Genomic DNA, 13,946 nt, shown 5'->3' with positions numbered 1-13,946 from the left:
ATCCTCGTGGATCGCGCTGGCATGTCCGTTATTGTCCTTTCCGATAGCGGTACCGACCTTTTTTATACTTGAAAAGCTAGTTGTCTATTCAGGTTTTTATTTTTCCTTCCAGCTGGCGACATGCAACGCAGTAGGCCCACGCAGGGCCTCCGACAATATGGACCCTTCTACCTGTGAGCAGCACCGGTTGTATAAGGCTGTGGTTTCTTATATAGTGCGATGTCCAAGTGGCATATTCTGCGAGCAACTTTAGTTGCTGTACGGAAAATTATGTGCTGCGGAGTTGTTTAGCGATGGCTGGCTTCGCACTACTTTAAGAGCCTATAGTGTCCCGTATGTCAGGCCTGGAAGCAAGCTGTTATTTGCTAAAAACGACACTTACCAGCGATCTTGAGGCAGGATGAGCCGACACCGTGGAGAGCCCTAGCAGCCAGCAGCACGCTGAACGCCCGTCCCGCGGCAAACACTGCGGCAAGGGAACCCATTGCGAACCTTCCGAGAGGCAGCACACAGCATTGCTCACGCGTGCAGGAGACCAGCAGCACGGCGTCGCCCAGCGCAAGGATCTTCCTGCAGCCCAGCCTGCGAATGATGCTCTAATAAACTGAAGGCCCTGGTTCTCTTGGTAAACTAGAGGGCTGCAAACATACAGCTCGACCGCACGACAGTGGGCCTGGGGTGTTACTATCTTCCATGTTGCTCCGTCGCTGGCGCCGTGTATAAAAGCTGCTTGAAATAAGGCGCACTCTGCAAATTCGTTGTAAAAATCAGCTGCTTTTGCTATCAAGGTAGCCATGGTCGAAATATTAAACAGCCATTAGGGTATGTGTCTTAAAGAACCTTTTAACCGAAGATGAGGACAATAATCCCCTGCTAAAGGAGAGCGGGACTCTGTCGCATGCATTCTTTCGAAAAAAAAGCTGTTCCTGAAGAGGCGCCACTCCGCTGTCCCCTCCAACCTAGCGGCCATAAATTATTTAGTTTTGGCATCACGTGCCTTGTCCATGGCAATTTCCTTTCCAAGGTTCGTAATAATATGACTTGGGCCTTTCAAACCCTGTGCTCTGTCTTCGCGTTAAAGATACTGACAAGGACGACGAAGAAGTGGGCCGTGGCTTGGGCAGGAGAGCTCGCGCTAGTCCCCCGCAATTCATTAAAGTCATCTTACGGTCATCAGTCTTATCTCTGTTCTTCGGCTTGTTGTTCCGTAACATTTTGGTTGGAGACGCGGGGTACGTTCATCATCACTGCTCATCCCAGCCTGCAGCATCGGCATTCTGCGTCTTTTTGCGCCGTCGGCATAAGTTCTAGGAGGCATCGCAAGCCTGGTCCCCAGCCAGTGTGACCCATCTCGACCTCTTCGTCCCACCACCCACCCCTCCTGACCAAAAGGCACGAAGAAGGAGAGAGTGAACCGACACGCCAGCCACACGACGAGACGCAACGAGAGAGCCGAATGTCCATGTGACCCTATTGACTCGATGCGCCGACCAAAAGACCCCAACGACCCAACGTCGCTACACATGTAGACAGGACCCCCAGCCCATGCCATGCGGTGCGTAATTTGGCCATCGAATCTTGGCGACCTGTGGCTCGAAACCATCCTGGGCCGGTCCTCATCGGGGTATCTTCTTCTTCTTCTCCCTCGTTATAATGGCACATACCCACAGTGGGGGATTGGCCAGAATTCGTTGTAGGTGACATAATATAATTGGTAATGTCATTTGACTGTATAATAGATAACCTAATAATTAGGAGTTAGTGTTGCTGAAATAATTTGAAATTTTTAGGCGATAGTAATAGAAAACGATCGGGGTATCATCATGACAAGCCGTTGTCTTCTTCCTCTTGTATCTTCAAGCATCCAGTCACGCCCATCATCATGTTATGAATCTCATCGACAACGAAGATTCCACGATCGGGACTATCGCTCGATGGCCCCCGGTTATGTTACGGAAGAAGCGGGCACTGGCGTAGTCACGCTAGACCTGCCGCGATTCATTAAAAATCATCTCACGGTCATCGGACATCTTCTCTGTGTTGATCGACGCGCAGCCCGGTAACAATATATATGAATTCCTACTCTTCTGAATAGAGTTTTCAGAATTTTAGTTAACGTCAATGCTGAGTATGCTGGCAAAACAAACTTTTATATTGAGGAAGGCCGGCTGATATCTCTACCTTTTTATGCTTCTCAATTTAAACAAGTCTTTAATTTTAATGACTTTGATTATTGACCGGGTTACTTTAAATAACCTTGTTCAATTTTTGATTTAGCTTTCCTCAAACCTCTCTTGCTAACCTCTACAGCCGATTCTTTCACATTTACTTTGTTAACTCTACACCCCAGGGACTCTGCTAGAGTGACTATGTCCGCATCGACGCCTGAATGGATATTGCCACACTCCAGTACAAGATATTAAATTGTTTCTGGGCAACTAGCGCACGCAGCAAGAGTTTCGTCTTCTTGATTAAACATCCTTTTGCAGCTTCGGGCTCTAAGACATTCTGATCTAGCTTCCAGAAGAAGGCCGCTGCTTCTTGAGTTGAAGTAGAAGGTCTCCTTATATACGAGTTTTTCATTTTCTATATATGTCTAGGGTAGGCTTCTTTTCCTTTGCATTATTCCAATTTAGTATCTGTGTTCTTTACCAGCCTTTACATACTTGTTAGTTTTCTAGTCCTTTTCCAACACTGTGAGTGAATGCCCTTTCAGTATAAGTATCTAAATACTTTAGCTGCCCACCTATTGTCGTTCATTTTCCTTAGGCGCTCTTCGTACAATATTTTGCTACCATTCTTTCCTGAACTCCAGTATCAACCCCGCCCATCGCATCTTTGACCGCACAAACCATGGGAAGGCTGTCTGCCGTCCCCCTGCCCCGACATCAGCACATTTATCACTCTTCTTTGTCAAGTCAGCAAGGGATTGGAATGACCTGCCAGATGCCATCGTGGACGACACAGACCCATCATCATTCAGATCATCAATCGAAAATTTCATATGCTGAATGTACCACTCCCTTATGTCATCATCATCATCATCAGCCTGACTATACGCACTGCAGGGCGAAGGCCTCTCCCATATTTCTCCACTTAACCCGGTTCTGTGCTAGCTGCATCCACTTGACCCCTGCGAACTTCTTAATTTCATCCGCCCACCTAACTTTCTGCCGCCCCCTGCTACGCTTTCCTTCCCTTGGAATCCAGTTTGTTACCCTAAGCGACCAAAGGTTATCCTCTCTTCGCACTACATGTCCTGCCCATGCCCATTTCTTCTTCCTAATTTCCACTAGAATGTCGGCAAATTGAGTTATTTCTCTGACCCACTCAGCACGCTTCCTATCTCTTAATGTTACCCCTACCATTTTTCGTTCCATAGCCCTCTGGGTTGTCCTCAACTTAAGTAGAGCTCTCTTGGGTAGCCTCCACGTTTCAGCCCCATAGGTGAGTACAGGTAAGATGCAACTGTTGTATACTTTCCTCTTGAGCGATACCGGTAAGCTGCTAGTCATAATCTGCTAGTGCTTGCCAAATGCGCTCCATCCCAATCTTATTCTTCTTGTTATTTCCTTTTAATGGTCCGGATCTGCGGTTACTACCTGTCCTAAGTAGGCATATTCGCCTACTAATTCCAGTACTTCGCTGCCTAATGTAAACTGCTGTTCCTTCCCGAGGCTGTTACCCCTTCAATGGGGCCTTTGAGGTATTCGTAAATAAACAAATAAGTGTACGTTCATGCCCGTTGGCAAATATTGGTCGCTCGTTTAGACTGGAAATCGAAAATCTTATGTACTTTCGTGTACGTTTGCAAATATTGTTCTGTCATTTATGCACGACTGCCAACATCTGATATACGTTTGTTTATGTAGGCAAATGTTGTTCGCTCATTAAGATCGCCCTGATTACATGAGGTATCTCTTGATCAACGTCGCCCGGGTGTTTAGTCAGACTGCTAGCGAGGGTTGATCAACATTTTCCCCTTAGACTACCAACATCTCACGTATCTTGAACTGCCTTTGCTGACAATAGTTCAGTTAAGTTCAGTCGTTCAGTCGTGTCCGACTCTTCGTGACCCTATGGACCATATCACGCCACGCTTTCCGGTCTCTCACTATCTTTCTAACATCACATAACTTCATTTGCAGCGCCTCGAGGATGCATCTAACCATCGCGTTCGCTGCCTACCCCTTCTCCGGTGACCCTCAACCTTTCTCAACATCAAATCCTTCTCCAGCGACTCCTCTCTTCTCATCAGATGACCAAAGTAGCTGAGCTTTAACTTTAGAATTTGACCCTCCAATGAGCAGTCAGGGTTTATGGTTGACAATATCGACTGATTTGATCTTCTGGCAGTCCAAGGAACTCTCAAGAGTCTTTGCCAGTCCGCCAGCACCACAATTCAAACGCGTCAATACTTCGGCGGTCAGCGTTCTTGACAGTCCAACTCTCGCATTCATACATCACAACTGGAAAGACCATAGCAATAGTTATACGGATCTTGGTTGGCAGACTAAGGTCTCTGCTCTTTATTAGGCGGTCAAGGCTAGCCATGGCTCGCTTTCCCAGAAGCAGGCGTCTCCTAATTTCATGGCTGCAGTCTCATTCCGATGTAATCTTGGAGCCGAAGAAGAGAAAATCTGTCACAGCTTCCACTTCTTGTCCATTGATGTTCCAGGACAACACTGTTCCGTTAGTTAAGATGATGTGGCTTTTCAGCATGAGACCTTCCTCTAAGAACTTTGGTGTTCCATATTAGTCTTTAGAGCTTTTAGGGAAACAATAAACAGCACATTGAGCTTGCTCGTGTGAGTAGGTTATGCAACCAGGCGCACATAAATTGCAAGAATAATTCTCGTCCACCTTATCTGATAGCGGTTCATGAACCTTTAGGCAACATTAGCTACCGGGCATTGTTACATCAGAAAACTAGAAGCAGTCGCATCCCTACGCTTTTCCAGTTGGCTGCATTCTCAGAGTACGTGCGGTTTTAGAGATATACACCCCGAACGTTTGCATTATATTCATGTAAATACGCACGCAAGACACAGACAGCGTCTGTAAACACACTTGACGCCATTGGCCTTTGATTTGGATGTTCCTTCCAATTCGACATTCAAACGCGAAGGGTGTATGCATTCTCTTGTATGCATTCGGCACATGGAGGTTCGTGAAGCCGTTTAGGCGGTATCCCTTACGATGTGGGGATTGAATTCCCGGAGCGACGCGAAACACGCAGCCGGTACTGCAATTTTCCTAGCTGGAGACCCCCGGTGGAGTCACTGCGAAAGGGAGCTCTTCCGAGAACTGTTGTCATAACATTCGTTCCGTTCTTCCCGTGTCGGTCTTGCATCCCGATGGGACCATCTCCTGGTGACGCAATAAGACCAACGCTATAGGCGGACAGGAGGACAGCCATCGGGCAGCGCAGGTGCGTACGTTGTGTAACGATATCTACCATTGGGCTACCAGTCGAGCATTTCGCTCTGATACCGCTGTGGAATGTGTGGAATGCGCCGCGGAGAGGAGGAGCATGGACGAGGAGCGCGACATCAGAATCGGGTACGGCCACGGGTCGCACGGGTTCGGGTCGCACGCGGATGCCACGTGCTACAGGGGACCGCAGCTTCGTAGGGGGGCGCTGCAAGCGCCAATGAAAAGCGCCCTCTTCGGCGGCGTCCCGATAGTTGACCGGGCAGGCCGGTTCCCCCTCCCATTGAGCAGCTGCGCGAGTGGCTCTTGAAAGGGGTCAGTTCTGCACGTGCTGGGCTGCTGCAGATCTGTTTGTGCAGTCGCGTGCTTTCTCCTTGATACTTGAACGCTTACACTGTAAAAACCAAAACACCTTTTTGGGCATTTGTCTGAATCAAAACACCCTTACACCCTGCGTTTAGGGTGTTCGTGCCATTGGAAATCACCTCTTGCATACCAAAGGGGTGCTTTGGTTGGAGAATATGCCTTAGGGTGTTACAGGCAAGCAATATCACCTAACATGCTGGGGGTATATGGCTGCGTAACTTCGTAGCCTTTATACACAAGCGGCGCTGCTAATATAACCCAACACCTAAATAAAGCACCAAAAGTAAAGCTAAAATTAAAATTACACACGAGTGCTTTCTAAAAATGAAACAGAAACTGAAACAAAATTTCACCGCCATGAGGCCGCCGGTAGTTACGATGGCTACGAACGCTCTTTTCAAATTTCACAATATGGCCGTTAGTATTGTGGGGTGCGTTTCGACCACGTTTCGGCGAATGCTGAATGTGCTTCTTCGATTGCTTACCCTCGTGAAATGTGTTGCATTTCCCATGCTTATGTGTTACAGAAGTGTGTACGCTTGCGAAGTGCCTTCTACATGTGGTGTTTAATGCAAACGGGCATTTATCGTCTCGGCAAGTGTCCGGACTTCGTTTTGCTTTGCTCAGGCGGTACGACTGCTGCACCGTTTTATGTTTGAGATGTTCGAAAGAAGAAGGCATGGACGATTTTTTTTTTCTGCGTGACTAAGAGGTATATGCGCCGACTACATTGCACTCGCGCTGAAATCGCACTGGTTGGTTCGGTGCCGGTGATACGAAGGCGGACAGCGTACTGCGCGGCTGACGCAATCGCCTGTGAAGGTAAGCATATTCTCACGCATATTGCGCTTTGTGGGAACAGTGTCCTACCGGATTGCTGCATTCTGTGTCTTTTTGTGCTGGAACGCTCCAGAGAGTTGAAATGAAAACGTGGGACACGGGCTTGTTTTCACCTGGCTGCCAAAATGACTTCGCACTTGTGGTAGATGTCGCGGCGAGTTACGCAGATTTCGCGCAAGAACATCAGTCTCAACTTTCTTGAACAGAAATATTGTATGTGCTATGTTTCCTTGCATTTTGTACGCGCAGGAGGTTCACGAAACGATTTTCGTTTCTTGACAGTTTGATACTTGCGCTCAGTTCACAACGACTCGGTTTTGTTCTACCGTTTCCGTTCGTGCGGCAAGGTCATGTTGGCGTACTACCTTAATTCTCCTAGCACTCGCGACTCCCCCCTCCTCTTTTATCTCTTACACTTCGCACTCGCTCACCTGGAACCTCCTTCATGCTTCGTCATCTCCTTTCACTCGATGCGCTGCGAACCCCCCCCCCCCCCCCCCCCCCTTTTTTTTTGTACTCGGAGCATAGGCGCGCGCCGTCCTTCTGTTCGGGGAGCGTCCTCCCGCAGTCCTTCTGTTTACACGTTTTGTTCGAGGAGGCTATGTTCGTTCTCGGCGGCCGTTCAGCGCGGCACGCCTCTGCGCTCGTGCTCTCGGCATCGAAGTGCGCCGGTCGGCAGGCCTGGTTGCATAATAGTTTATTCCAAACTGCGTAAACTATATGCCGCTATCATCAGCCTATGTTAACTTCCCCGCGTCTGAATTTGCCTTTTTTAATCACAATGGGAGCATTTTTCATTTTACGGGGACCATAGTTTGCGGTTGCATGGAGTGTGAAGTTGCATTTTTATTATGCTGCTTCTGTAATGGCGTTTACTTTCGCTCTCGAAGAATCATTTAGCTACGTATTTTATTTTCAGCAAGACTTCAATTGAGGCACTTGTACACGTGCTAAGTCAGCTGATGTGGTTCAAACCATCCAGTTTTCATTATTTTTGTGGTCACATTTCAACATAACTGTTTGACCGCATTACTTGATTTTTGTAGTGTCTTTAGACTAGAATAAATGGATATTTGATACTGATGCCTCAGCATTCAAGTAGAGGTCGACAGCTTGAATTCTGTGGCCAAATATTGTACCGGATGTTGCTACTACAGAGTTTGATTCTGACCAGATGTTTACTTTTTTTTTCTTTTGCTTAAATGTACATATGAAGCGGTTATCATAGCCTTAGTCGCATATGTTTACCTGCTTTGCTCATCACAGTGCGCATATTGCAGGCAAATTTGTGACTTATTAAAAAATTTGTAATGTATGTGTTGAAAGCAGTTTACTGACTTAAAGGGCCCAGAAAACAATTTGACTTTCATATGCTAACGATGCATGTCCGCAGATTGTCTCTAACAATTGAAGCCTACTTTTTTAAGCTGAGCGTGGACCCTTAGTTTAGAGATATATTACATATTTTATTGCCATTCAGCCGTGTGCCAAATTGAGGGGAGGAGGAGCATAATTTTTGCTTTGTTATTTTTTATATTAGACCTTCCTTAATATTGCTTGCAGTTCGGTGATGAGTGGAAAAATACTGATCGTTTTTGCAGTTTTCTAACCTTAGTAAATATTTGTATTTGCTGTTTGCTAATGCCAGTTTTTTTTTCAGATATGTACAAAGGCATCAATTGCCTTAGCTTTTGTACAATGATTTTTAATATTCAGTTACTTATAACATTCAGTAAAATGAATTCTTTATGGATACCATTCACACAAACTTGCAGTTCTTACACGACTTCAACATGCTGATCAAGAAGGACGGCAAAGAGGCAGTTGAAATTGGCCTTAACAAGACACTTGTCTTAGTTTTGAAGGACAGCATTCGTGCAAGAAAAAAGGACATTGCCCGGGTGCTCGAAGTATGTTCTAAGGGAATACGTGAAAGGAGAAAGAAGTGTAGGTATTAAGCTGTTTCCTTCTGTTGCTGCACGTGCTATCTAGTTGGCAGTTTTTCGCTAAATGCCTACATTTTTGCCATTTTGCATTGCCTTATAGATATACTAAAAACATGGCTAAGCATCAGAAAGAATAATAAAACCATTACTAGCCTGTGCATTTCTTCATATAACAATTTTCGCATTAGCTAAATTTAAATTACCTATTGTTCTTCTCCATTGCAATGGTGCAGCCTTTTCGAATCTGTTCAACTAGTAGCAGAGAATTAGATGATACCTAATTCAAAGCTTCACAAGCTTTCTTAATTTTTGCTGTAAGATGTTTGGCTTTCAGTTTCCGTGTTTTCAATTTTGTTTATTTGCTTTCCTAAATTAGACAATAAATTATCGCCTCAAAACTCGGCTGTCTCTTTTTACCTGCAAGGAGGTACACCATTGTTGTGTTGCTTATTTCTATTGTATATGTACAGACAGTATGCATTCTGCAACTCTTGGCAAACATTGGGAACCAGCCGGGAGCTCTGGATGTTATGTTTGTATCATTTGTAAGTTTTCTCTTTGTCATTTGAATATTCAGGAAGCCTACATGAAACCGACATTATTAGCGAATTTTCTTTGTTTCTAAAATGGCTTACAGTCTAACTTGTAATATGTATTAGTGATTCATAATTCAAATAGAAATACTACACAGGCTTTCATCACAACTGTGAATTCTTTCCTGTAAAAGGATTAATTACACTGTAAGTACAATCAAAAGCACTTGTAAGAGACCCCTGCCAACACATGCTTACCACGTCTTATTGCATACAAGAGTCACCTGATGAAGCACTGGTAATGTCACGATTGGTGCAGTGTGCCATTTGACTAAACACTCTGCTGCAGTGGACCAGCAGTGCTTTATCAAATGGCTCTTGCAGGCAGCTTGGTGGGGTTTAGCATTTGCTGGCAAGGGGTCTCTCAACGTGCTCATGCATGCTAGTACCTAACATGTTCTTAATGTCTGGAATATATAAATCTGAGACTGCTTCAAAAGAAAAATTTGCCGCATTGTCTTATCCTACAGGCAAGGGGGGTAATGCAGTTTAATAATAATAATAATAATAATAATAATAATAATAATAATAATAATAATAATAATAATAATAATAATAATAATAATAATAATAATAATAATAATAATAATAATAGTAATAGTAATAATAATAATAATAATAATAATAATAATCATCAGCCTGACTATACCCACTGCAGGGCGAAGGCCTCTCCCATATTTCTCCACTTAACCCGATTCTGTGCTAGCTGCATCCACTTGGCCCCTGCGAACTTCTTAATCTCATCCGCCCACCTAACTTTCTGCCGCCCCCTGCTACGCTTTCCTTCCCTTGGAATCCAGTTTGTTACCCTAAGAGACCATCGGTTATCCTCCCTTCGCACTACATGTCCTGCCCATGTCCATTTCTTCTTCTTAATTTCCACTAGAATGCCGGTAATGAGCTATTTCTCTGACCCACTCTGCACGCTTCCTATCTCTTAATGTTACCCCAACCATTTTCCGTTCCATAGCCCTCTGCTTTCCCCTCAACTTAAGTAGAACTCTCTTGGTTAGCCTCCACGTTTGAGCGCCATAGGTGAGTACAGGTAAGATGGAACTGTTATATACTTTCCTCTTGAGGGATACAGGTAAGCTGCTAGGCATAATCTGCGGGTGCTTGCCAAATGCGCTCCATCCCAATCTTATTCTTCTTGTTATTTCCTTCTCATGGTCCGGATCTGCGGCTACTCCCTGTCCTAAGTAGACATATTCGCCTACTACTTCCAGTACTTCGCTACCTAATGTAAACTGCTGTTCCTTCCCGAGGCTGTTGAACATTACCTTAGTCTTCTGCATATTGATTTTCAAGCCTACCTATCTAATTTTCCTGTCTAGGTCATCAATCATTATTTGTAGTTCATCTCCCGAGTTGCTTAGCAAGGCAATGTCATCAGCAAATCGTAGATAACTGAGGTATTCTCCATCTACCCTTATCCCTAACTTCTCCCATTCCAAGTCTCTGAATACTTCCTCTAAGCAAGCTGTGAATAGTACTGGGGAGATTGTGTCTCCTTGCCTAACACCTTTATTTATGGGAATTTCGTTACTTTCTTTATGCAGAACTATGGTTGCTGTGCAGCCACTGTATATATCTTCCAGAACTTTCACGTACGGTTCGTCTACCCCCTGATTTCGCAATGCCTGCATCACCGCCGAGGTTTCAAATGAGTCAAATGCTTTTTCGTAATCAATGAATTCTATGTATAAGGGCTGGTTATATTCCGAGCATTTTTCAATCATCTGATTGATGGTATGGATATGATCGATAGTAGTACCGTTTCCGAAACCCTGCTTGATCCTTTGCTTGATTGAAGTCTAAGGTTGTCCTGATTCTATTAGCGATTACCTTAGTAAATACCTTATACGTAACAGACAGTAAGCTGATTGGTCTGTAATTTTTAAGGTCCTCAGAGTCCCCTTTCTTATGAATGAGGATAATGTTTGCATCCTTCCATGGTTCCGGTACCTTCGATGACACCAGGCACTGCGTATACAAGGTGGCCAGTTTTTCTAGCACGATATCCCCCACGTCCTTCAGCAAATCCGTAGTTATCTGATCCTTTCCAGCTGATTTCCCCCTTTTCATAGTTTCAAATGCTTTCTTGACCTCGTCCTTCGTCACTGGTGGAACGTCTGAATGTTTGTCCCTACCGCCAATCTCATTACGGACGTGACTACTTTGGCTACTGTAGAGATTTGTATAGAACTCCTCGGCTACTTTGACTATCTTATCCATATTCGTGATGACGTTGCCCGCCTTGTCCCCTATCGCATACATCTGGTTTTTGCTTATGCCCAATTTCTTCTTTACCGCTTTAAGGCTTCCCCCGTTTTTTACAGCATGCTCAATTTTCTCCATGTTATACTTCCTTATATCGGCCACCTTGCGCTTATTGATTAGCTTTGATATCTCGGCCAATTCGATCCGGTCTGTTGAATTGGAAGCTTTCATACTCTGGCGTTTCTTAATCAAATCTTTGGCCTCCTTAGGCAGCTTACCGGTATCCTCTCTAACTATCCTACCGCCTACTTTTACCGCGCACTCAGTAATGATATCTCTGAAATTGTTGTTCCTTGCTTCTAGGGTAATGTCGCCATCCTCGGTTAGAGCTGAATACCTATTCTGTAGCGAGATCCTGAACTCTTCTGCCCTCCCCCTCACCGCTAATTCGTTGATGGGTTTCTTTTTTACTAATCTGTTGCGTTCCTTCTTCAGATTTAGGCTAATTCAGGACCTCACCATCCTGTGGTCACTGCATCGCACTTTCCCGATTACCTCTACATCTTGCATAATGGCGGGGGTTGAACACATTATGAAGTCGATTTCATTTTTAGTCTCCCCTTTCGGACTTTTCCATGTCCATTTCCGGTTCTTCCGTTTGCTGAAGAAGGTATTCGTGATTCGTAAGTTATTGCGCTCTGCAAACTCAACTAGTAACTCCCCCCTGCTATTCCCAGAACCAATGCCATATTCACCTACTGCCTGGTCTCCTGCCTGCTTTTTCCCTACCTTGGCATTGAAGTCGCCCATTAGTACTGTATACTGCGTGTTTACTTTTCGCATTGCCGATTCTACATCTTCGCAGAAGCTTTCAACTGCCTGGTCATCATAACTACATGTAGGTGCATAGGCCTGTAGAACCTTCAGTTTATACCGCTTATTAAGCTTAATTGCGATGCCTGACACCCTCTCATTAATACTATAGAATTCATCGATATTACCCGCTATATACTTATTGACAAGGAAACCTACTCCTTGTTCTCGCCTCTCCGGTAAACCTCGATAACACAGTACATGCCCATCCTTCAGTACAGTATATGCCTCATTCGGCCTCCTAACCTCACTTACCCCTATGACATCCCATTTCATACCTTCTAGTTCCTGTAAGAGCACTGCTAAACTAGCTTCACTAGCTAGGGTTCTAGCATTAAACGTTGCCAGGGTCAGTTTCCAATGGCGGCCTGTCCAGCGGAGCCAGGCTTTCTTAGCACCCCCTGCTGCGTCACAGGTCTGACCGCCGCCGTGGTCAGTTGTTCCGCAGCCGCTGGTGACTGAGGGCCGGGGTTTTGTGGAGCTTATCATGAGAGGTTGCGGCCAATTACTTCACCAGGGTGGCCAACTCCTGTTCTGGTGAGGGAGTGCGTTGCCGGAGGTGTTCACCGGCAGCAGGTCGCACCACAAACCTGTTTATGCAATTCGATCGACACGCGGATTCTTTTTTTTTTTTTTTAATCCGGTGGAGAATTGCGCGGCACCGGGATTTTAACCCCGGTCCTCTTGCATGCGATGCGGATGTTCTACCGCTACGGCACCGCGTTGCAGTTTAATAGTGGTTTTAAAAAAAATGCTGTAATTTGCTAGCCAAGTTTGAAATGATGTAATAATTTTAATGCTTCTAAGATCAGGTTTACCACGTTGGTTGGGAGAAAATACTGCTATGTTTCAAAGGTCATGCTGTACAAATATAATGCCTTCAACTACAGATGCTAACATTTCATGCATTAACCATGTGGCACTGTCATAGGCATTCTCATTTACAGTAAACATTCTCAATAAATCGAAATTGTTATTTTTGCATTTCAAGTTAGTCAACATATTCTTAGTATTCGAACCTTTAGTATTTCAAAGTGCTCAGACTGCCTGCCGCTATAACGATTACAACTTCTTGAACACTTGAGCTTTCTGCCGCCTCTTGAGGCTCACCACTGATGTTCTGGCTGTCTATGCATACAATGTGCTATGCGTGGAAAATGTTTTAACATGCCATGCTTCAGTGTTGACATTTTTTGGAACTTCTGCTGTTTGGTTGTTTGGTAATGCTCTGCTGTTGCACATGTAATTGTCTCTCAACTCAAAGCTCCAGCGTACACTTTCAATGAATAATGTGTGATGAAGTTTCAGAACTGCCACATAAAGCAGCGAGAACACTTTTTCCTTGTTACTAAACCTTAAATGTAAACACTTCAGGAAGCATTGCGATGACCTAGGGCTTGGCTGGTTCATACTTAGCACAAGAAGAAGTGCAAAAGTTCATAAATGTATTATGTGTTATGTATTACATGCACTTTGTTTGTTTTTTGTAGTGCCCCATTACTAAGTATGCTCTTTCCACGTTCTTTTGTCTGGTTCTGCAGTATGTACTTGGCCAATACAGGGTATGCTGTAGGCCTTGTGTGAAGCCTTCAATTGAGCCAGCTGTTAATATTTTAGTAGTAAACACAGTGTCCCGGTGCTTTCAACAAATCATTACAAATGTTGAAGGTAGCCT

The 13,946-nt window shown here is 44.7% G+C and overlaps 1 protein-coding gene across 1 annotated transcript in view; it reads right to left on the bottom strand.

Annotated features, from left to right (window-relative positions):
* Positions 1-365: 365 nt before the first annotated feature.
* Positions 366-13,946, bottom strand: part of LOC146207020 (synaptic vesicular amine transporter-like) — a 34,776-nt gene continuing 21,195 nt past the window's right edge. Inside the window, exons 2-3 of the mRNA XM_084576084.1 lie at positions 524-582; positions 366-466 (exon numbers count right to left, since the gene is read on the bottom strand). Coding sequence (XP_084432210.1) covers positions 366-466; positions 524-582 — 160 coding nt within the window. The remainder of the gene's footprint in view (positions 467-523; positions 583-13,946) is intronic.

The sequence above is a fragment of the Amblyomma maculatum genome, chromosome 1, assembly GCF_055883805.1.
Source record: "Amblyomma maculatum isolate TAMU_Amacu chromosome 1, ASM5588380v1, whole genome shotgun sequence".
Taxonomy (NCBI): Eukaryota; Metazoa; Arthropoda; class Arachnida; order Ixodida; family Ixodidae; genus Amblyomma; species Amblyomma maculatum.
Note: the sequence above shows the minus strand (reverse complement) of the source record. Positions and strands in the feature narration are given on the sequence as shown.